This window comes from Alnus glutinosa, chromosome 9 (assembly GCF_958979055.1).
Source record: "Alnus glutinosa chromosome 9, dhAlnGlut1.1, whole genome shotgun sequence".
Classification (NCBI taxonomy): domain Eukaryota; kingdom Viridiplantae; phylum Streptophyta; class Magnoliopsida; order Fagales; family Betulaceae; genus Alnus; species Alnus glutinosa.
Genome location: NC_084894.1, coordinates 27,724,789 through 27,747,831, shown reverse-complemented (window position 1 = coordinate 27,747,831; position 23,043 = coordinate 27,724,789). Strand labels below are relative to the sequence as shown.

General features: G+C 34.4%; 1 protein-coding gene across 2 annotated transcripts; it reads left to right on the top strand.

The window, feature by feature from the left end:
* The first annotated feature begins 16,580 nt into the window (after positions 1-16,580).
* Positions 16,581-21,842, top strand: LOC133877913 (shewanella-like protein phosphatase 1). Of its 2 annotated transcripts, none has more exons than XM_062316367.1 (10): positions 16,581-16,928; positions 17,718-17,818; positions 18,383-18,496; positions 18,734-18,946; positions 19,300-19,435; positions 19,562-19,737; positions 20,134-20,222; positions 20,301-20,370; positions 20,989-21,098; positions 21,177-21,473. In XM_062316367.1, the coding sequence occupies exons 1-9, from the start codon at positions 16,742-16,744 to the stop codon at positions 21,073-21,075; spliced, it is 1,173 nt and encodes a 390-aa protein (XP_062172351.1). In that variant the 5' UTR covers positions 16,581-16,741; the 3' UTR covers positions 21,076-21,098; positions 21,177-21,473. The 2 variants fall into 2 exon arrangements, with proteins under 2 accessions (XP_062172351.1, XP_062172350.1); XM_062316366.1 differs by lacking the exon at positions 21,177-21,473 and adding an exon at positions 21,505-21,842 and having other exon boundaries at positions 16,582-16,928.
* Positions 21,843-23,043: the final 1,201 nt, after the last annotated feature.

Below are 23,043 nucleotides of genomic sequence, written 5' to 3'. Positions count from 1 at the left end.
TGGTGTGAATATGGAGGCTAAAAGAAGGAGAAAGGGTCCGTAGGGTCTGGTCATTCTATGCCACATTTCTCTGACTCAGAGGGACGCCTCGGCACTTGCACCCACAAACCCCCACCGTGAGAGGCTACGCCTACGCGTAGGGTAGACCCTCCATACCTCTCTTTCTCTCTCCGGTTTCTTCCTTCCTCCGATACAGCTTTCAGAAGGTGCCAGAGAGACCCAGGTTCCAACACTCCCTCGGGAATCGTGGCCTTTTTGCTTTCTTTCTCTACTATGCTTCCATTTCATTTATTACATTCTGGGACGCTCTTTATAAGGACATTAATGCCCTCACAGCTTTCTGACCAACACCAGTACCTGAACTTCTGAATCGGGAAAAACAAAAATCTGGGCATTTTGGTCATATTTGTTTCCTTTTTTTTTTGCTTTTCTCGGGGTTCTTCTTCTGCGGCCCTCCATGCCTGACTGACCCCACTGCCCCGAAAAAGGTAAAATCCATCTTTCTTCTTTAATATATACGATTTCAGAATTATTTTTATATTCAATTTTCCCTGGGTATTGTAAACAAAAATTAAACCATACATCATAAATATAAATATAATGATAAATAATTTTTACACAATATTTACATATTTTTTGTATATTATTTTTTTAAATTAACCATTAAATTTGTAGGACCCATAAGAATTCACACGTGGATCCTAGAGATCCAATGATTGATTTAAAAAAGTGATATACAAAAGATGTACAAGTGATGTGCATGTAACATGTCTCAAATATAATATATGTTTATATTGACTTCTTTTTAAAGTTATATTTATTTTGGCTTAATGTATGTTAGAGCACTCACAGTGAAGTATGTAAAATTCACTCTTAGCTATAACAGATAATAAAAGTGTAAAAAACGTTCGCAGATCTATAATTATTTTATTGTTTTTTCTTTTACTTTTCTTTCGCCGTTCAACTTATTAATAAAAAGGAATAAAGAAAGAATATATAGTTAAGAATAAATAATCGGATGAATAGTATTTTTTAAAATCTTTTAGCTAAACTAAATAAAGTGAGTTTTAGTTAGCTATTTTAAATTAAGAAATAGACCAGCTACGGTCTTAGTTAAGTTTAACAATTTCAAAATCATACAATGTTTTAAAAAATAGCAATTTTAAAACATAATTATTAAAAACATAAATTTTTAAAGGGTAATGCTAAAGCTATTTCTAGTGTTCTTCTAAGTCATTATTTGGTAACATAGCATCTTTTTTTTTTAATAAAAAAAGGGAGAGGGAAATCAAGTTTTTTTTTTTTTTAATTATAAATAAAGTGTTATGTCAGCATAGAAGGGCCTCAAAATAACACTAAAAAAGTTTTAACATTTATTTTTTATCTAATCAAGTAAATGTTATAAGTAACGCTGAATTATCTTTATATGATGTGTTCTTGGAGAAGCCTACAGCCACCCACGGGATTCACGGGAACATGGGATCTTGACCTGTATTCATCATTTACGACATAGAAATCTTAGCCCTCTCATGGAGTCACTTGTGAGACCGTACATGTCGCTAGATATATGTATGATGTTGGCGTACGTTGGGTTGCTTTCTTTTTCATCAAAAGATACGATATATTAGCGACGTATCACCTTTGTAGAATCCCCACAACAGAAATCTTGAGCTTAAGAGGCCAAGTGGAGCCTTTATAATGTACGACAGCTTTTGGAACGTGTGGAAAAATCTATGCAAAGACGTTTCTCAATAGCCAGGCCTCTTTTTTTTTTTAATAACAATTATAGATTTTATTTTATTTATCACAATTTTAGATAATTGGAACACTAAATAAGAGAGAAAATACAGGGCTCGAGTGGCCCAAAAGTCTGAGCAATTTAAGGTACGGGATTCACTTATTCTGAACAACCAATCTCGCATTTTTAAGAATGGTTTATAATTTGTGTTCTCGTATCGAATTTAGGTTGTGTCGAAATATAAGTATATGACTATATAAGTTAATTTTAATTTATTAATTTCGTGTTGAGCTTGTTGGTCGTGTCGAACTTGTTGGTCTTGTCAAAATATAAATATAATACAAGTCAACCCTAACTCAATCTATTTAATTAAACGGATGAGACTTCTCGCTCAAACTCGCTAAGAGCACTCACGTAAAATGAGCTATTTATATTCGATTTTTTTTAAAATTTTTAACAAAATTCACAAAAACTACCGTTAACAAGCTTTTTACCAAATGTTAAGTTTAACATTTGTCATTAACCATCTCTTACATTGAAAGAATTTATTATTTAATAATTTTAAAAAGTAGTCAGTTAAATCAATAATTAAATTTGAAAAAAATTTAAAGAACACAATGGTGTGAATGCTCTCAAGCCTCATCTCTCATCCCTGCCGAATTTCCTTAAATTCCAGCAGAAAATTCCTTTTCTTTTTTTGTTTTTTTTGCCAAAGTTTCCCAGGAGAAAATATTTTCATGATTAGAGATTTGAGGAAAAGATTCTGTAGATACGCAGCAGTAGTGTAGCAAAAGGCAAGGCAGCGGAAGTCGTGGGCACCATCTGGAACCTAAAAAGGTCTTAGGCCAAACCTTAGTCGGCAGACCCCTGGTTGTGTCACGTCAACGGTCAACTTGTTTGTTTGCTGAACTCCGGCTACAGAGTCTTGCGACGTGGGGGTCCAGCGTCCACCGAGCTGGCCCTCTTCATTTTCTAATTTTTCTTCGCACCATATTCAATCGTGTTCATGAAAGTTGAAAAAGAAGACCAAGACTCGTTTTGCCTTCAATTAAATATTGAAACCCCCTGGCTTGGCCCCATGGGGGGTAGAAAAGTTAGCAACTAAACCACCAAGCCAACAGATTAGAGAAGGGTTAATTAAATTAATACTGATTAAAAAATCAAAATGCGCTATTTCTGATGTTAATTAATGGGGTTAACATCCGTATAAAGTTAATGCTTGTGACATATGGCACTATGGCAGCCAAGTTGTGATGCAATCTTAGTCATAAAAGTCCAAGTATCATTAATATATGCTACTGTGTTATTTATCTAATAAACTTTGAGGTTTTAAGTAGGTGGAGAAAACTTTGCAACTAACCACCAAGTCAATTCTATTAAATTAATTGTTTGAATTTTGATATATAATTGAGAAAGACTATTTATGAGACACATTTGACCAAATAAAAATTTGATTACCCAACAACTTATTCAATCAAGTGGGTTCTATACCCGAAAATTGAATCTAGTCAATAGAGAGGATCAACGAGAGAGCCTTTATGGAGCTTATTTGTTCGAACAAGTTTTGAATAGTTCATTCTCTTGTTCGATAGGTGAACTTCATAAGAACTTATTCACATTTGCTTGCAATTCAGATAAAAAAATTATTTAAAATCGGAATCCAGAGAGAGAGAGAGAGAGAGAGGGTTTCAATGAGGTATGCCTGTCCAGATGGGTATTGAATTGTTTGAAAACCTATTTGGACATATAGACTATATTGATACCTTCTCTCATTCACACAGGTTAAACAAATTACAATCCAATTGACTAATTCCGATACGAAGAGAAAAGGGTTAGTCAAATATGTATTACAATTGTGTTTATGATGTTGATTAATAGGGTTAGCAACTACATAAAGTTAACCTTTGTCTATCATTTCTCCTTTCTATTTCAAATGATTCATGAATTAGATTTTACGGCATCTAACCGTGTATATAATGTCACATCAACGACTAAAGCAGGTGAATGTGTGAAGTAATTTTAGACAAGTTCCATAAGTGGTCTCTCACAATTACATATTCAAAATCTCACAAATTTCGAACAAATAATTTGAGAGAATCATGATCTAGTCAATATAAATGATCAACGAGATAGCTTTCATGGAGCTTATTTGTTCGAACAAGTTTTGAGTAGTTCATTCTCTTGTTCAATAAGTGAACTTCATAAGAACTTATTCACATTTGCTCGCAATTCAGATAACAAAATTATTTAAAATCGGAATCCATCGAGAGAGGGTTTCAATGAGATATACTTGTCCAGATGGGTATTGAATTGTTTGAAAACCTATTTGGACATATAGACTATATTGATACCTTCTCTCGTTCACACAGGTCAAACAAATTACAATCTAATTGACTAATTCCGATACGAAGAGAAAAGGGTTAATCAAATATATATTACAATTGTGTTTATGATGTTGATTAATAGGGTTAGCAACTGCATAAAGCTATCCTTTGTGATGGGACTATGACATAATATGTTTTTTTTTTTACTGAGAAATGATAGATAGAGAACGTTTGATCGTCCCAGTCCGTCTTTTAATATTAAAAAAATATATTTTATTTAAAAAATATGAAAAAACGCATAAAGGATAAATGAAAAAAAATGCATAATATGTTTTTTTAATATTAAAAGACGGACAGAGGACAGTCAAACGTCCCCTGTCTATCATTTCTCATTTGTATTTCAAATGAATCATGAATTAGATTTTACGGCATCTAACCGTGTATATAATGTCACATCAACGACTAAAGCAGGTGAATGTGTGAAGTAATCTTAGGCAGGTCTTATAAGTGGTCTCTCACAATCACATATTCAAAATCTCACAAATTTCAAACAAATAATTCGAGAAAATCATGATCTACTCAATAGAAATGATCAACGAGATAGCTTTCATAGAGCTTATTTGTTCGAACAAGTTTTGAGTAATTCGTTCTCTTGTTCCGATAAATGAGCTTCATAAGAACTTATTCGCGTTTGCTTGCAATTCGGATAAAAAATTATTTAGAATCGAAATCCATTGAGAGAGGGTTTCAATGAGATGTACCTACCCAGATAGGTATTGAAATGTTTGAGAACTTATTTGAACATATAGACTATATTGATACCTTCTCTCACTCACGTGTCAAACAATTTACAATCCAATTACCTAATCTAGACACGAAAGAGAGAAAGGTTAATCAAATATATATTACAATTGTGTTAACGATGTTGATTAATAGGATTAGCATTTCTATAAAGTTAACCCTTGTGATTGGATTATGATAGAAAATAATTTTTTTTATTTTAAATAAATTATAAATTAAATTTAATGACATTTAACCGTGTGTATAATGCCACGTCAACCGTTAATGCAGGCTAAAGTATAATGTAATCTCAGGCGTAAGTCAAAAGTATCATAAATAAATTGTAAGTGTAAGATTAATTTAATTTAATAAAAGTCCAATGTTTATAAGTAGGTGGAGAAGCCAATCTCACGAGTGAAAGAGTAGGTGGGTGAAAGGTCAAAAACTTCGCACAACAGAAAAAGAAAAAGAATAATAATAATAATAATAATAATAATAAAAAGAGGAGAGTGGGGGCATGGGGATTTGGGGAACATCCATCCGTATAAAAAAAAAAAAGAAAAAAAAAAAAGAAAAATCCCTGATCTTTCTCTAGGATTGGGGGAGGGTCCCACACCGACAGGCTCTTCATATTGGCTCTCCCACTTGTCCACATATCAACAATACACCAAACGCCAGAGGCGGATCAAGCACCCCCGGTGGGTGGCCCCCACCCCATTTCGATGGTTGGGGGGCTCCCGGGGTGACCACTCGTTGGTAGTTAACTCACACACTTTTCAAGCTTTGCTTGGATGGGGTTGAGGAAATCTCACAACAAGAATCGAATGGTGGATGCCGACTTTTTTCATTTTTTTAGTACCGAAATATTTATTAAATTTATTTTTTAAAAAGTAATTTATAATTTAACATAATATCAATACACGTCGTATTTTTACTATTGATACACCGAAAGTTGCTCACCTTATTGGTTGATGTAATACAATAGTGATTTCGTTTACGTTTTTTTGTTGAATCTCTTTCTTTTTCACGGTTATCACATCCATTCGAATTAGGAGTAAAAATGATTCTCCCTTTAGTTTTTTTTTTTTCTTTTTTTCTTTTTAAAAAATAAAAAAAACTTTAAAATGGATTAGCCTAGGACTGTATTTGTCTCTACCAGAGGGCTGATTTCACCATTCGGCCGCTCGTCAACAAGAGGCGAAATTCATTTGTATCTACAAACGGACGAACGAATAATTTCACTTAAATGCTTGTCAAATCTATTGCACACCAAATTTAATCTAGAAAATTAAAGGGATAATTGCACCGTTGGTCCCTGTGGTATGCCATAAATTATTTTTCACTTCCTATGGTTTAAAAAGTTCATGGGAGGTCCTTGTGGTTAGCAATAATTACAAATCGACCCCTAAAGTCAAATTCCGTTAAAATTTTTAATAAATTCCGTAAAATGCCACGTCAGCACCACGTGTCGCCAATAAGATGGCGACACGTGTTCATCTTAATAAAAAAATATAAATTTATTAAAAAATAAATAAATAAACTTATTTTTTTAAAAAGAAAAAAACAAAAAAAATAAAAGAAAAAAGGGAAGCCAAAGGGCGGCCACCCCCAAAGGTGGCCGGGGTGGCGCGCGGCCACCTGTTGGCTTCTCTTTTTTCTTTTTCTTTTTTTTTTTTTGTTTTTTGTTTTTTTTAAAAATAAGTATATTTATTTATTTTTTAATAAATTTATATTTTTTTATTAAGATGGACACGTGTCATCATCTTATTGGCAACACGTGGTGCTGACGTGACATTTGACAGAATCTGTTAAATTTTTTAATGGAATTTGACTACAGGGATCGATTTGTAATTATTACTAACCACAAAGACTTCCCATTAACTTTTTAAACCATAGGGAGTGAAAAATAATTATGGCATACCACATGAACCAACGGTGTAATTATCCCAAAATTAAAAGCGAAACAAAACAAAGATCCAGAAAATAACGAAAAATAATTACGTCATACCATAATTTAATATAAAATCCACAAATATCGAAGTGGGATTTGGCGAAGTGAGGTCTTCCTCTTCCTTTAGATTCAAGTTTTCCTTATGGTGCTCTCACAGACAGACAGAGAGAGAGAGAAGAATAATTAATTCAAACACAAAACAAGCAAAATATGGCACTCATCCCCCCTCATCACCCTCTTTTTCTTAAAAAAAATAATTTTTATTAAAAAGTTGTCTATGATGTCACATTAAAAAGTTGTCTATGATGTCACATTAAAGACAATTTTTTAATAAAAATTAATTTTTTTATTATAAAAAAGGTGATAAAGGGGATGAGGAGAAGATGTGTAAAAGGGCTCGCAAAATATTGAGGTAGAAAACCGTGATTACTAAAAAATAGGTTGAGTGAAAAGATGGAAAATAAAAATGAAGAGTCTTGAGAGACATACTTGGAGATTTGAGAAAGAGAAAAAATTCAATTATTAAAGAGAACTTGAGGGTTGAGAAGATTGAATTGAGAGTGTAAGAGAGTTTTTTCATTTATTTTTTTGGGCAGCGCAAAAGGAGAGGGAAAATGCGAAAAGGAGAAGGTGAAAAGATTTCTAAAAATCCATTTCACTTGTAAAAACAATGTTGTTTTAATATTTAATTTCAAAATGATATTGTTAAATATATATATTATAGGCCTCCACCTACTCATATTTTACTATCCACTTGCATATGAGTCGAATAACGAAAAGAGTATCCGCCTATATGAATTAGGTACTGTAAAACCGTTCATAACCTATACGAGTTAGTATTTAAACGCTATACAGGTCTAACCCAAATAAAGCAAGAACGAAAGCTTGCTTTGCAAAATCCAGAAAAGAAAAAAAAAAAAAAAAAAAAAAGAAGGAGAAAATTCTGCATCAAGGACCTATATATCGTGAAAGGTAGAGTATGGATAGACGAATTGAGGGGAGTGATTGGAGATAGATCCAGAGGTAGTACTATAATTAGTAGTTAGTAGCCAGTAGGGGCTCCAAACATTCACTTGTCTTTCTTCTTCATTAAGCCTATAAAAGACGTGACCCATCTATCTATCATTGCTTGGCTGTGTTCACGTGTGCATAATATAATGTATTATTCTACAGCTGTAGCTACACTAGACGTTGGAGAGGCCAGCCTCTCTTTAAAGTTTAAACCTTCTTTTGCGGATTCACTCTTCTTTCATCTTCTCAATTCCACTCCTTCGTTTGCTTCCTTCAGCATCTCTCTCTCTCTCTCTCTCTCTCTCTCTCTCTCTCTCTCTCTCTCTATACATATCTTCTTGAGCAACCTCAATGTCTTCATTAATCAAGAGCATTTACATTTGACTGAACAAATTTTCTTTTTATTTTACTTGTTCACGTTTCAAAGACGTGCATGTCTTATTAGGAGTTTTTTTTTTTTTTTTTTGTAAGCATGCACTATAGTATCTCACTAATTTTTGAACTAGAATAGCTAATCGGATACAACAAATTTGCATCCGAACTAGCCAAAATATGTGATACCATGTATGACGTAGCAATGCACATTGTATAGGCATTACTAGCTTTTCTTGAAGTACTATACAATTCAAAAAAAAAAAAAAAAAGTGTGAGATTATAATATCATATTTGTTTGTTAAAATTTTTGTTCTATTTTTTTTTTATTCAAAATAAAAACACTTAAAAACAAGTCAAACACGAAACACTCTTAAAAATACAAAAGTAATTGTTACATATATTTATGTCACATTAAAACATTTTAAAAACAAAAAAACACCTCTATTTGTCTCCCGGTTTATAGTGAGAACTCTAGCTGAATATACTTTTTAAACTCACAACTTCCACAATAGGCCGCTACCATTAACGCTACCAGCTAGCAGCTTTGTTGCTATTTTCATCGAGAGAATCCTCTCTGGAGCAATGGATTAGATTGCTGCATTAATAGATAATGCAATTTTTTTTATTTTTTTTTAATCTTTATTTTGGTTATGTGTAATTCTTTCATTTGTATTGGTTGGCTATTGTAATTCTTATTTTGTGTGAAATATGTGTATATATACTTAAAGACCCTACAGTTAGGTGTGGAGTTAAATCGATTTGATACTAGAATAGTGGACCATCAAAATATTTGGTCCTAAACAACCTGAGATACGCGATCTTGAACCACTGCATGTTTACCACACATATATGGGCTATGGAATATAGTATTAGGCTTTACTTTTGCATCTATCTATCATCTCTGGATGTGACTGGATTCCCCAGTGGGTACCGTACTCCCTTTGGATAATTTTATTCTTTACAAAAATTATAAAAAAAAAAACATGTGTTGGGGTTTTATCAATTGAATGCCTGGAGTCCCCACTGCTTTCGTGTCCCTTCCAGAGTTCTCTAAGTGTAATCTTTAAGATCTTCCTTGCGTCCCAGTTATTATTGCTCAAGGCTTTATGGTGGGGGCTAGGATAAAAAATATCCAATTTACTGTTTGAATTGCCAGTTGTTGTTTAAGGCTTGTGGTGGGGGGTTGGGACAGATATTATTCATCAATCTTACTATATGAATTGTTAGCATGAGACTCATCTGTCCGAACGGGTCTTTAACCGTCGGTTTATTTGTTAAGGCAAATAGATCTTATAAAAAGTCTCTCCACATTTATTGGGGCGGGCTGGTGCATTTTGTTAGGTGGGTAAGTGGGGGGTATGGGTTAGAGACTGGTAAATGTTGCAAATGGGCCATGGTGGGCTGGCTAGGCCTTTTGCTTGATGCGAAGCCAATATATTAACTAGATTGCCTTTTGCTTGGTGCATTGTCTTTTGTTAGTGATGTTTGAGAAATGAAAGTCCTGAAGTTTTGGGCTTTGTGCTGGTTAAGTGGATTGATACGAATGTGACCTCTTTATTAAGGCCTATATATACTGATTCCAATTCATAGAAAACCCATGAGAGCATGGGCTTAATGGGCTTAATGGCTTAATGGGCTTGTGTCCTTCTAAAAATGAGGTGATTTTTAAAATCACTATTGGACATGTGATTGATCAATATTAAATTTTGATCGAATGGTAATTTTATAAGCCACCTCATTTTTAAAAGGAGGGACAAAAAAGATTATTTACTCATTAGCTTAGAATATCCAAAGAGGTATATTGTAAACGTATTATTTACTTCTTCTTAATAGCTTAAACTTTTGGAATAAATGGTGATTTAACATGACTCAAAATATTATTATCATAAAAAAAAAAAAAAAAAAAAAAAAAAAAAAAACACACATCTTTCAATTCACAAAAAGATTTTTGTTTTTTTGCATTTTTATATAATCCATCAGTTAAATCAAGGCTGTCTAATCTATACAATAATGAGAAACTAACCTCAGCAAATACTGCAACAATTTTAGGAAGATATTAATTGTTAGAACCCAAAAGGTTCCCTATCTGACCTGTAGATGGAAAGAAGAAATCAGATCAATATGATGGTATAGTTATACTGAGGGCCTGAGGCATAAATAAATTAAATGAGAAAAAGATGAGAGGAGTGTAAGTGACCCAAGATTGAAGTCCTTACCTCTCCACCATTGAACAAAGCTGCTCATCAACAACTTTGGCCTCGATGCAGTTTAACCATGCAGGAACCATCTGCCAAACACAAGAAGACATACAGTACTATATTCACTACCTACATATTCACTTATTCTCTTTTATTATTATTATTATTGTTGTTGTTGTTGTTGTTGGTTTTTTTTTTTGTAGGGGGGGAAGGTTGAAATAGAGATCGATATGGAAGTATACCTCAGCTCAATCTATGCTGTCACGATGAAACTGGCATATTTTTCCTAGTGCAGAAACTGGCATATTTATATTTTTTGTTCGATGATATAAACAAACACATATACAAAGGTATATCGGTGTTTTCAGCTCCAAAAACTAGCAACCATAAAAATTATAATTAGAATAAATATCATCTGCATATGAAGTTGGATGACATTTACAACTTAATTATTCAGAAGTTTAACCAAAGGGCAGCTAAGTTTCAAATTTCATGTATTAAGTACTTCTTAATTGAGTTAATTATTAGTTATTCAATTTCTTTATTGTATTGTATTGTATTGTATTGTATTGTATTTTTTATTTTTTTTTGCAGAAATTATACTTTACCTACCTGTGGCAAGGGTCAAGTTTGAATTGCCAACCCATGATTTAAGAACTTGAACTTCACCATTGATGTATTTGCTTTTAGTTCACTAGTTTAATGTATTCCTATCATATCAAGATTGCTATAGCATTTTAAATTGAAACACATGCAAATTTTAAATTGAAAAAATATTGAAGGAGGTGATCCCAGGAAAGGATCGAGTGCGTTTTTAAAAGGCTAAATTGTAATTTTAAAGGCGAACTCACGATTTTACCTAACACTAACTTGAGTTTTTAAACCTTATGTTTTGAGAAATATAATTTTGAAATCGTACATTTTAAAACCGCAAATCCAAACATACTCAAATTGCAACTTTCTAAACCATAGGCTAGCTGATAATTCGAAGTTGACCTAAAACTGTATATATATTTTTTTTACCTCTTTTATCCCAAATGACATAATTTAAAAATATTAACTTCCTTTCCTCTTCCTATGTTTTCTAGGCTAGAATGTGAAACATAAATTAAAGAGAAATACTACATGTACTTAAACTTTTACAAAGAGAGCCTTACTAAGATGATATGGAGTTTATTCATCGGTACTCGTAGTATTTCTTTTTACAAAGAGAATCTTACTAATTAACTAATGTGGAGCTTACATGTACTTAAACTTTTACAAAGAGAGCCTTACTAAGATGATATGGAGTTTATTCATCGGTACTCGTAGCATTTCTTTTTATTAATTGTTATGATCATCTCCAATGAATAAGCTCCACATTAGTTAATTAGTAAGATTCTCTTTGTAAAAGTTTAAGTATATATAGTATTTCTCTAAATTAAATCCACAGATAGACAGCTCTCAGCCTCTCACCATAGGATGCCCTTGTGCAGTCTTAAGCAATGTTAAATTACCATTTAAGATAATTTAATCATTTAATTAATACTTCAACACGGCTTAAAATCCCTTTTAATAGGTGAGGCCCAGCATGTTGAATATTTAATTGAAATGAGAGGTAAATGAATGAGACATGGTTCGAAATCAGGACTTATACTCTGATACCATGCTAAATTACCATTTATCATAAAAGCTTAAGCGGATAGAAAGAGATAAATTTAATGATTTAATCAATACTTTTAACCAGCAATGACAGAGGAACCTAAGGAAAAACCAAATGAAATTAGTAAGAAAATTCAAAACCAGGGTCTTCATTCTCAAAGCAACACAGAAGAAACAGCCAAATGCACGAAACTCTAACCCACAACAATCAGTACGGTGAGCTACATACCATTTGTCGGATTAAGAAAAACCCAGCCATGATAATAGACCTGCAAATATATCATCATAAGAAGCAACGTAAAGAGAAATCCACTAAAAAAACGAATAATGCTTTTGGTTGCTAAGAAAATGTAGGAAAAATTACAGTTTACCCCCTGATGTTTACACCAATTTGCAATTTTGGTACCAATGTTTAGATTGCTTCAATTGCACCCAATAAAGTTGAAAAAATTTGCAATCTACCCCATTCCGTCCAATTGTGTCATCTGGAGAGACGGAAGTCACCCCACGTGCCGCACACATGCCTTTTTCGGACATAAGTGGATAAAAATGCCCTCATTTAAACGGAACCGTTTTGTCCAAGTCATTGAAACTGCACACATCTTTCAACTAACGCCGCAAACTCACAAACATCGAATTCGGAAACTCCGCCACGTTCTTCTCCGCTGCCCGCCAGAGTGAATCCCTCTGATGCCACCACGCGATATCCACGCCAACCCCAATCTTGGGCCCTCTATCCCTTTCCCTTCACAGCCGCACGATCACCATCACCACCACTAGTGATGGACAAATCGTAGCCGCACGATCTGAGGTTCTCAAGGAGGAAGTTGAGAGGAGGAGGAGGAGGATGGCGTTTCCCCAAACTCAAAAGAATATGTCTCCTCCTCTGTTTATGTTGTGTAGAACAGGGGAGAATATAGTGGTTTTTTTTTTTTTTGGAATATAAATCAGTCTGCTTACATTGCAGACTTGCAGAAACGAACCTCCTCCCCAGTCGGCGTCGTCAAACAGTACTCTTCTTGGTTGTCGGTGCCCACCCATTCCTTCTCCGCCGGGTTCGTGTATATCGGCTTCAACGGAGCCCGTAACGTGTATTTCTCTCCCACATGCATGCATTCTCTGTTTTTGTTGATTCTCATGATCGAACTGAACCACAATACTACTCTCCATCTGTTTGTAGCAAAAGCCTTCATCACTGCCATTGTTTGTGGATACAAGTGGGAGCTACGTGCATGCTTTGACACTGCAATTCAGCCCTCCAAACAGTGAACCCACAACAGGTTGGAGGAGAGAAGAATACGTGGATTTGATGAATTTTTTGGTTTTATATTTGACAAAACGGTGTCGTTTAAATGAGGGCATTTTTGTCCACCTATGTCCAAAAAAGGCATGTGCGCGGCACGTGAGGTGACTTCCGTTTCTTCAGACGGCACAATTGGACGGAAGGGGTTGGATTGCAAATTTTTGCAACTTTTTTGAGTGCAATTGAAGCAATCTAAACATTGGAACTATAATTGCAAATTGGTGTAAACATCCGGGGGGGGGGTAAATTATAGTTTTCCCAAAAAGAAAATACACCACAATGAAGCAGCATCATTCTCCCCCACTCTGTTATATGTCTATATGTTTCTTTGCCCTATTATGTGTTTGTGTTGGGTTTGTGAGAATGGGATGCGAAAGCAATAGAGAAAGGAAAATCATGGGGGAGAACAACCGTTATTAATGTTAGTAATCAAATTTTAGTTAAGAGTCTTTTAGTCACAATATTAAGTAAAATGTCACTTGTCAAAATTTTAAACCTCAAGGGAGTCGCCGACTGACAGTTTCCAACCCAATGAACACGTTGCAAGGGAACCACCAACAAATGATAGGACCACTCTGACAATTGATCCAAAGGGAGCATCTGTTGGCCACCACCCATGTCACGACAACCCTATTTATTGTACACCTAGGTGGGGTAGTCCGTAATGCAAGATGTCAGGAGCCTAGAAGTAAGTAGTCCGTATTAAGGATGTTGGCCGTCTAGGCAGCGCAGTTTGTAGTGACATGATGTTGGATGCCCAGGGGTAATCAATCCGAATTAGCAATCTGTTCTCCAACCGGATGGTGGCATGTGGCCCAGATTACTACCTCAATTGAAAGGAGTCATGTAACCCAAGTTAGCACAATCCCTTTCTTATAAATAAGAGTTTATTGTATTAGGTAAATAATTTAAGCCATTACCACCTTTATATCTCTCTATTTCTCTCAAACCCCCTCATTAACTTAAGTGAATGCATCTTGGCGCCACTTATGGCAAGTCAACTTTGCTTGTTTCTTGTCTCTACATGCCTTTTTGGCTGGATTACCGACGTGCGGTCAACTGTACCAACAAATAAGATATAAGTTTTTTTTTTCTTCACAAACTCACATGTTAGTTTATATTGCATTTACTATGTCTGTCATTAAATAATTAAATTTATCTGTCAAATCTGACTTATCAATTTAATTAGTTAGTGGTTAATGCATGTGTTCACCCTTATTGGATTGGATAAAAATGATATTGTTGGGTCGACCTAACCTTCGCAATTCACAAACCATTAAATAAACAAATCATGTTGAGTTGACCTAAATACGACATATTTTACCCTACCTATCCCAACCAACCTTGAAAACCTAAAATACACCAAAAATTCCCCGCCGAAGAGTGAAGGCAGCAGGACCGAGGCACTTTAATTTCAACTTATTGCATTATCCAAAATGCATACTTCCAACCAAAAACACAACCTCTTCTTTCAAGCCCAACTTATCAAATCGGATTTGCAAGTCGTGTTAAAATTGTCAGCCCTCCTAATGTGATAACTCTCCTGTAAATTAGTCACGTGACTTTGTAAAAGAGTGATAATAAAAGGTATATTACTCGAATATTTTTTCATTAAATTTAGATTCGAAGCCTAATTAGATTTTCCATGACATTCTCTTTAATCTTTACCTGTATAAAGAATGTTATTGGTAATCACGGTCCAGGCGATGTTACCAGTAACAAGGCACCCAATGTATTTTTCCTCTTCTTTTTGTTCTTATTAAGATAAAGAGTAACACAAATTTTGCATTAAGTGGTGCTGCTCGTGAACGGCGTCGTGTTTGTCTTGGATAACTCGCGTCCAACTGTCCATGTCTCCATTGCTTCCGGCCGTCGGCAGTTTTCTCGAGACGGAGAGAAAATAACAAAAAAAGAAAGAAAAAAAAAGGGGGAAATAGATTAAAAATAGGGAACGGTGATATATAAATACTTATTTACCTATTTAGTATTAATTTAACTAAATAAATTGTATCCTTGTTTAATTAACGTATTAATTTAGACCGAATACAACTCATGATATAAATAACAAATGACAAAGTTTCCTCTAATCTGGGATAAATGAATTTTGCTTAATTTAATTTATTAAATTAATATTGTCAATATGTGATTTTTATATGCATTTTTTTTTCTTTTTAAATTCTCACATACTTTTAAGTACATATATATGTTGTTTTTACGAACATATGACAATTTAGAGGAAATCTTTGTCCAACAACAAATATTGATGAGAAGTTAATAAAAATGTTCCATGCATAATGTATTGTGTTAACTCTTAATTAGGGCCGTCAATTTTTGAGACAAACCCGTGGACCTGTTATGAACCCAATACGCAATTTACGGATTAAATTTGAGGTGTATGACTCGTTTAATTTAAATGGGTGGAATTACGGTTGACCTATATAGTTTTATACTCATACATCGACATTACTGATCAAACCTAACACACGACATAAGGACTGATAGTTTTTTACATGACATGCGAACTTAATACAAACCCAATATGAAATTAGTAGATTAAAGTCGAATGGTCTAACATGTTTAATTAAATAAAAGGATAATTACACTTAACCCCCCTGATTTATCCACGGTGTGGCGATTTACCCCCCAATGTACCAAAATTGATACATGACCCCCCGAACTTGCCAACGTGTGGCAAAATCAACCTTCCGTCCAATCGACCGTTCGTTTGGACGGAAAATCGGTCACGTGCAAGTCACGTGACCGTTTAAGACAGAGACCCTCCCCAAGTCACGTGACTTGCACGTGACCGATTTTTCGTCCAAACGAACGGTCAATTGGACGGAAGGTTGATTTTGCCACACGTTGGCAAGTTCGGGGGGGTCATGTACCAATTTTGGTACATTGAGGGGTAAATCGCCACACCGTGGATAAATCAGGGGGGTTAAGTGTAATTATCCCTTAAATAAATCAAATTATGATTAAACTATATAATCTTATATCTATGTCTTAACAATTCTCGAATTTGAACACTAATTCAAATCATCACAATGCTATTAGCCTCTTAATAGATCAAGTTTCTAACCATCATGAGAAGTGGATTTTTTTTTTTTTTTTTTAATAATATCGTAAATATCTTTAATCTCTTTTATATTCGAATATTCAAGCCAATTATACTTTTCTTCTCACAATCTCTCTTCTTATTCCTCCTGTTTCCACGTCTGCGCAGCTACGCTACCTCTAAGTTATTATCAATCCAAATTGCTATTGTAAAAGCAATTCCATCCATAGAAAATAAGGAAAAAGAACACGACGATACCAAACACTTGGCTGGGGAACAACTCTTTCGGGAGACACCATTAGTCTTTTTCACTTTCCAGCATAAGAGCATTGGAGATGGATGGCCATTAGGGTGCCCAAGCAATGGCTTCGCTTTGCCTCGCCCCGTTACCACCTCCTTCACCTTCCCACTCTCGCAAACTCTCTGAACCTTCTTATTCTGCTTCTTTGAATAGCTATAGTCATATAACAGGAGGAGATTTAAAGCCCATAGTCGTTAATGGAAACCCGCCCACTTTTGTCTCTGCTCCTGGTCGCCGAATTGTTGCTGGTTTGTTTTCGTTTTCTTCTTTATTTTTCTTGGTATATTTGGCTTTGCAAAGTATGCTTAGTATGCCCATGTTGTCTTTGTTGGTATATTTGGCTTTTTTTGCACTCCAATTTTAGCAGCTGGGTCCTTAGTTTATGTTTTTGCGTTTGGGTTGGATGCATATTCAGTCACTGATTTTTATGTTTAGAAAGCTGCTTTCTTGATTGTACTTCATGTCATGGATTTACTTATCAAAAAAAAACTTAATGTCATGGATTTAGGAAATGATTAGTTCCATAGAAAGTTGATTTAAAGTTGGCATTTTTCTGGACCTTATTGAGCTGTCTAATGGAAAAACCTGTGTACACATTTGGTTAAATTGCAAATTCTGAATGTGGAACACACTTTTCACTAACCAAATGATTTGGGTGTGTTAGAAAATTAATTAACTAATTAAATTTATCATTTCCTATCGGGTTAAGCTTTTGGAATAACTTGTGATTTATGATGGTATCAAAGCAAAAGTCTTAAGTTTAAACTTTGTCTCCGTCATTTACCATCAATTTCAATTAAATATTTTACGTTTTAGGCTTCACTTATTAAGGGAGAATTTGTGCTTATTAAGGGGGAGTTTGAGCCTACACTCGAGGGGGTGTGTTAGAATATTAATTAAATGATTAAATTTACCCTTTTCTATCGGCTTAAACTTTTAAAATAAATGGTAATTTAACAGGGTGTCTTAAGTTGTTCCACGAAACATCTTATATTTTGACTTTAGATATTCTCTATTCTTATTTGACGTGTATGTAGTTGGGGATCTTCATGGAGACCTTGACCAAGCAAGATGTGCACTTGAGATGGCTGGTGTCTTGAGTTCTGATGGTCAAGACTTATGGATGGGTGGAGAGACGGTATGTGTTTACTTACATATGCAAAACAGTTTATTAATTAGTTTCCTGTGGGAGTCTATCTAGTTAAGTTCTTCTACTGCTCTGAAATTGCAAGCTTTCCAACACTGAGAGAAGTGTGTAGAAGTTTGCAATTTATTTATTTATTTTTTTGTTACAGACTAGCGATTACCATGGCAGTAAGTTGAACCAACTCTTGACAAATTTTGAGTTGTTTGGAAATACTCTTGGTTAGTCTATTAAATAAATTGCATAAATTGGTGTCCCAATAATCTATTTAATAGACTAACCAAGAGGTAGTTTACTGCATAATAGTGAGGCAATTATAGCACCAAGAAGCAATTATGATGCATTGTGAGGTTGGGTTTTGTGAATTACATTTTAAACAAAAAATTTCTCTTTTCTTATTTGAGGCCATTTTTTTTGTGTTTGAAAAGACTTGATATGCAGTTAGGGAATGCAGTTTTTTTAGATGTATTGTGTATGTAGGTAGCTTCTTTTGTTATTCTTCTACTGAAAGCAAGGAAGTTATTGACAGCTTTAGTTGATATTTCTTTGGTGACCCAGGTATTAATTCAGCTTGGAGATATACTTGATCGTGGTGAAGATGAGATAGCTATTCTATCATTGTTGCGATCATTGGATTTGCAGGCAAAAGCTAAAGGTGGAGCAGTTTTTCAGGTTGGTGCTGCTAAAAACGAACACTTCTGATACTCTTGCAAAAGTACATAAGATGCTCAAGTCACTATTTTTGTACATATTTTCATAAAATGTGTAAACAAAGGATGATGTTTCTATTTTATATATTGTTAAGTTAGATATTGAACCAAGATACTGTATGATCCTTTTGGATTCTCTCTGTCAAATTTCTAAGTTTCTATTTTATATTGCTATTAACATTCTTCTGTTTGGTTCTAGGTCAATGGGAATCATGAGACTATGAACGTTGAAGGGGATTTCAGATATGTTGAATATGGGGCATTTGATGAGTGTATTGATTTCCTAGAATACTTGGATGACTGTAGAAATGACTGGAATGAAGCTTTTGTTGGCTGGATTGGTGTGTCTGAAAGGTGGAAAGAAGAGAGAAAAATGTCCCAAAATTATTGGGGTCCATTGAATCTAGTGAAGGTACTAAAATTCTCTTTCCTATCAAAACTCAAGGAACTTCTAAGTTTCGTCTGGAATTAATTCGGATATATATCCCCATGGAAGATGATAAAAATCTCAATTAAGCCCATAACTAAATGGCTATTGTATCAATATTGTGTCTTCCAAGTCCCAATCACGGCTGGTAGAACCAACAAATTTTCAGGAAAGAGCATATGTGTTTGTTTTCCTGTTGAAATCATGTTCTCATTCTTAATTACTTAAATAAGGCATTAAATATCTAGCATCGCTAGAAAATAAGTAGTTTAAATTCTCCTTATCACTAATGATTTCTCAATATTTTTTCTGATAAAGTTATTCAAATATTAGGACAGAAGCAAAAGGGGGTGATTGCCAGATCTATGCTCCTAAGACCAGGCGGTCCATTGGCATGTGAGTTGGCACAGCATGCTGTTGCTCTTAAGGTCAATGACTGGGTATTCTGTCATGGTGGCCTTCTTCCTCACCATGGTAAAAGTAGTACTGCGATTTGAATGAAGTGATTTTGTTGTATAATCATTGCCTCTTCAAACTTAAGCAAGCAATTTTATCTTCTCTTGTTTGAAATGCCTGATAGGAGTGTTGATCTTTCTGCAGTTGCATATGGCATAGAGAGGATGAACAGGGAAGTATCTCACTGGATGAGAGGTCTCAGTGAGAGTGATAATAGTCCTCCCATCCCTTTCATTGCTACCAGAGGTTATGACAGTGTTGTTTGGAATCGCCTCTACTCAAGGGATGTTTTAGATTTGGAGGACTATCAGATTAAGCAGGCAAGTCTCTTTAAATGACTCTATATTTCCCTTTCTTATTCAAGAAATTTTCTGTTCTTTACTTGAATGAGATAACTTGATTTTTACCTGGAAAATACACGAGCATTAATGGTGAAGAGAGGATGGGGTAACCGGTAGACCTTTTTGTTCATTTGACCATCTGTTGTCTTTGACTTGGATTTGCTTTCAATTTTATTAATGATTCCGTTGAAAAGTGATGAAAGTGGACTTTCAAAAAATAAGGTTTTCTACAATTGTGTTGGTTGTTTTGTAATTGCTCTACATCACTTGATAAATATATCCTGTTCCTCTGATGAGGTTCTGAGTCAACAGTGATTGTAATGTTGCGATATTTTGATATTTGTGGCTCTTGGTGCTAAAAAATCTGCTCCTCAGATACATTCTATTCTTAAAGAGACACTGCAAGCATTAGGTGCGAAGGCAATGGTGGTGGGGCATACTCCTCAAACTCTAGGGGTGAACTGGTATGAGGCCATGCTTAATTAGAAGAAAAAATTATTATGATCTCTTCTATGTCTGAACGTACTTTCTAAATCCTGCAGTAAATACAATTGTAGCATATGGCGCATTGATGTGGGAATGTCCAGTGGTGTGCTTAATTCAAGACCAGAGGTAAACTAAACTTACTATCACCTGATATTGTTGTCTTAAAACTTAAAGATTTAACTCAAAAGAACCACTCTATAACACTTCTCTGGCATCTATCCACATAGAAAGCTTACCGTCTTCTACACATTACTGGTGGCAGGGGCGGAGCTACTTGAGGCTTTGGGGGGGCCTGCGCCCCCCCCCCCCCCCCCCTGGGCCAAAGCCCCATGTTTCCCCCCCAAAAAAAAAAAATTAAAAATTTTACCCCTAATTTTTTTTTTTTCAATTTGGCCCCCCCAAATTGTAAAAGCTGGCTCTGCCCCTGACTGGTGGGTTCTACAGCGACCATCACTGGCCACAGAAGGGGAATGGTTAAGTGAAAATCAATAAAGGCACTTACTTCCAATCCCTCATTGTAAATTGTTAAGTTTCTGTCTTTTGATATATGTGGGAGGCATATTTCATGCATCCAAGCTTCAATCTTGATTTGACCAAAGTAAACTGCTTTTATAGTATATGATATGATCTGAATTGGATTTTATGATAATTTCCTTCCATATTCTTCTTTCAAGTTTCAGTTTCTGCTTGGTAAAATATATATTAAAGGTATTGGGAACTAATAATTTGACATCGGTTCACCAGGTTCTAGAAATAAGAGATGATAAAGCAAGAGTTATAAGGAGCAGAATGGACACATATGGTGAATTCCAAGTTTTTGATTATACATAGAATCAATCCAATGAACAGAAGAGGTATGATGGATACCAAGTTGCTTTTTTATTTTATTGTTCTATTACAATCTGAACTAGAAGTCCCTTGGTTTGTGCAAGGACACTCTACTTGGTACTGCACTTCATTGATGTTGAGAACTTGGGATGCCATAGAATCATAGATATGATTTTTGATAGGACTCCAGTATGCAATTTCAACAGATAAGATTGAGATTGGTATCTGGGGTTTTTGATCAAAGACCTTCGTACTATCAACACCGTACCGCTTTTGAAGTGTTCATTAGTAAATATTTTAGGCTTCTTGATATTTTTAGCGTTTTGATGATGCCGGACAATTAAATGTTGATACTGTACTTCTTTTGATTGCATATATGTACAAGATAATTCAAATGTAAATTTTGTTGATTTTTGTTGCATGTGCTTACAGGAAAATACAGATACTGTGTTGTTACATCTTGTATTCTATCATTGGCTTAGATTCTTTGCATTTGACAAAAAAAGAGAAGCCAACAACGACAAAGAAGCAAGTTGGTGGGGGTGACTTAGAGAGCACAAAAAAGAAGCAAAGGGAGCATATGTTATATGCTGAAAGTAAAATCATTGGAAGACCTGGCTTGATGCTAATGAAATTTGTCTATGATGATTATTAAATTAAATCATGCCATCAATAACGTTGTAATCAGATGTTAAGTTCAAACGAGATCAAGAGAAGATATTGTAATTATAACAATTTTGTTCAATGTACTGTGTAAATTCTTTGATACCTTTTTTTTCTTACTGGCTCTGCTTGGCAAAATAACATAACAAACAAACCAAAAACGAAAAATAAAATAAAATAAATAAATATCAAAGAAATAAAAACAACAAGGGAAGAAGCCTAAGGTGATAAAGTCTCAAAACTCCTGGGGGTGATTAAGTAATTTTTCCTAAAAATAATGCTGGGCTATATGTAAGCTTAGCAAGAAAAAAGAAAACCCATAATTTATCCAATGTAATTAATAACCCTAACTTAGGGTGCGTTTGAGGTTGTGATTTCGTAGACAAAAAGTATAATTTTAAACCAAATTGCAGAAAATAAATCGTTTGGGAATTACATTTTAAAAAAAAATTAATTTGAAAATTCGGAAATTTGTTTTTTCAAATCACAGGTAATATAGTGTTTTTTTGAAAACGCATAATTTTAAAGGCTAACTTGCAATTTTAAAGGTCAAACTGAGATTTTGCCAAATGCTTAACTGCGTTTTTAAAAATCACTTTCTTAAATCGCACATTTTAAAATCGCATCTTTTGTAATCACAAACCTAAACGAACCTTAAGGTCCATTTAGAGTTTGCGATTTTAAAAAGTGCGATTTGAAAAAAGTGATTTTTAAAAACGCAGTTAAGCATTTGGCAAAATCACAGTTTAGCCTTTAAAATCGCAAATTAACCTTAAAATTCAGCGTTTTCAAAAAAGTTCCATCTTACCTGTGATTTGAAAAAACAGATTTTCAGCGTTTTCAAATTGCAATATTTAAAAACGCAGTTTCCAAACGATTTATATTCTGCGATTTGGTTTAAAATAACACTTATTGTCTACAAAATCGCAATCCCAACTCTCTTTCACTAGGAAGATGGAATGATTAATATATAATTTTTTTAGCTTACATTAATATTGACTGAAATTTCACATGCACGTGGCAGTCACAAGTAGCCTAGGCTTAAAATAAATACAAAAAGGGAAAAGAAAATGGAAACCAAATCTAGGAAGCAAATATTACTAATTTTATTAAAACAGCCACGTTTGGAAGTGATTAGATTTCTTGTTGTCACCTTTGCCTTTCAACCTGAAATCTGTTCTTTGATGTCTTCAAACCTCTTCTTCTTAGGTCTTTGTGGGTAGACTGGAGGCTCCAAATAAATAAAGTGATTGCAAATCTCGTATAAGTGTAATTTTCCCCTTTAAAAATCAAAATGTATTTTTGAAA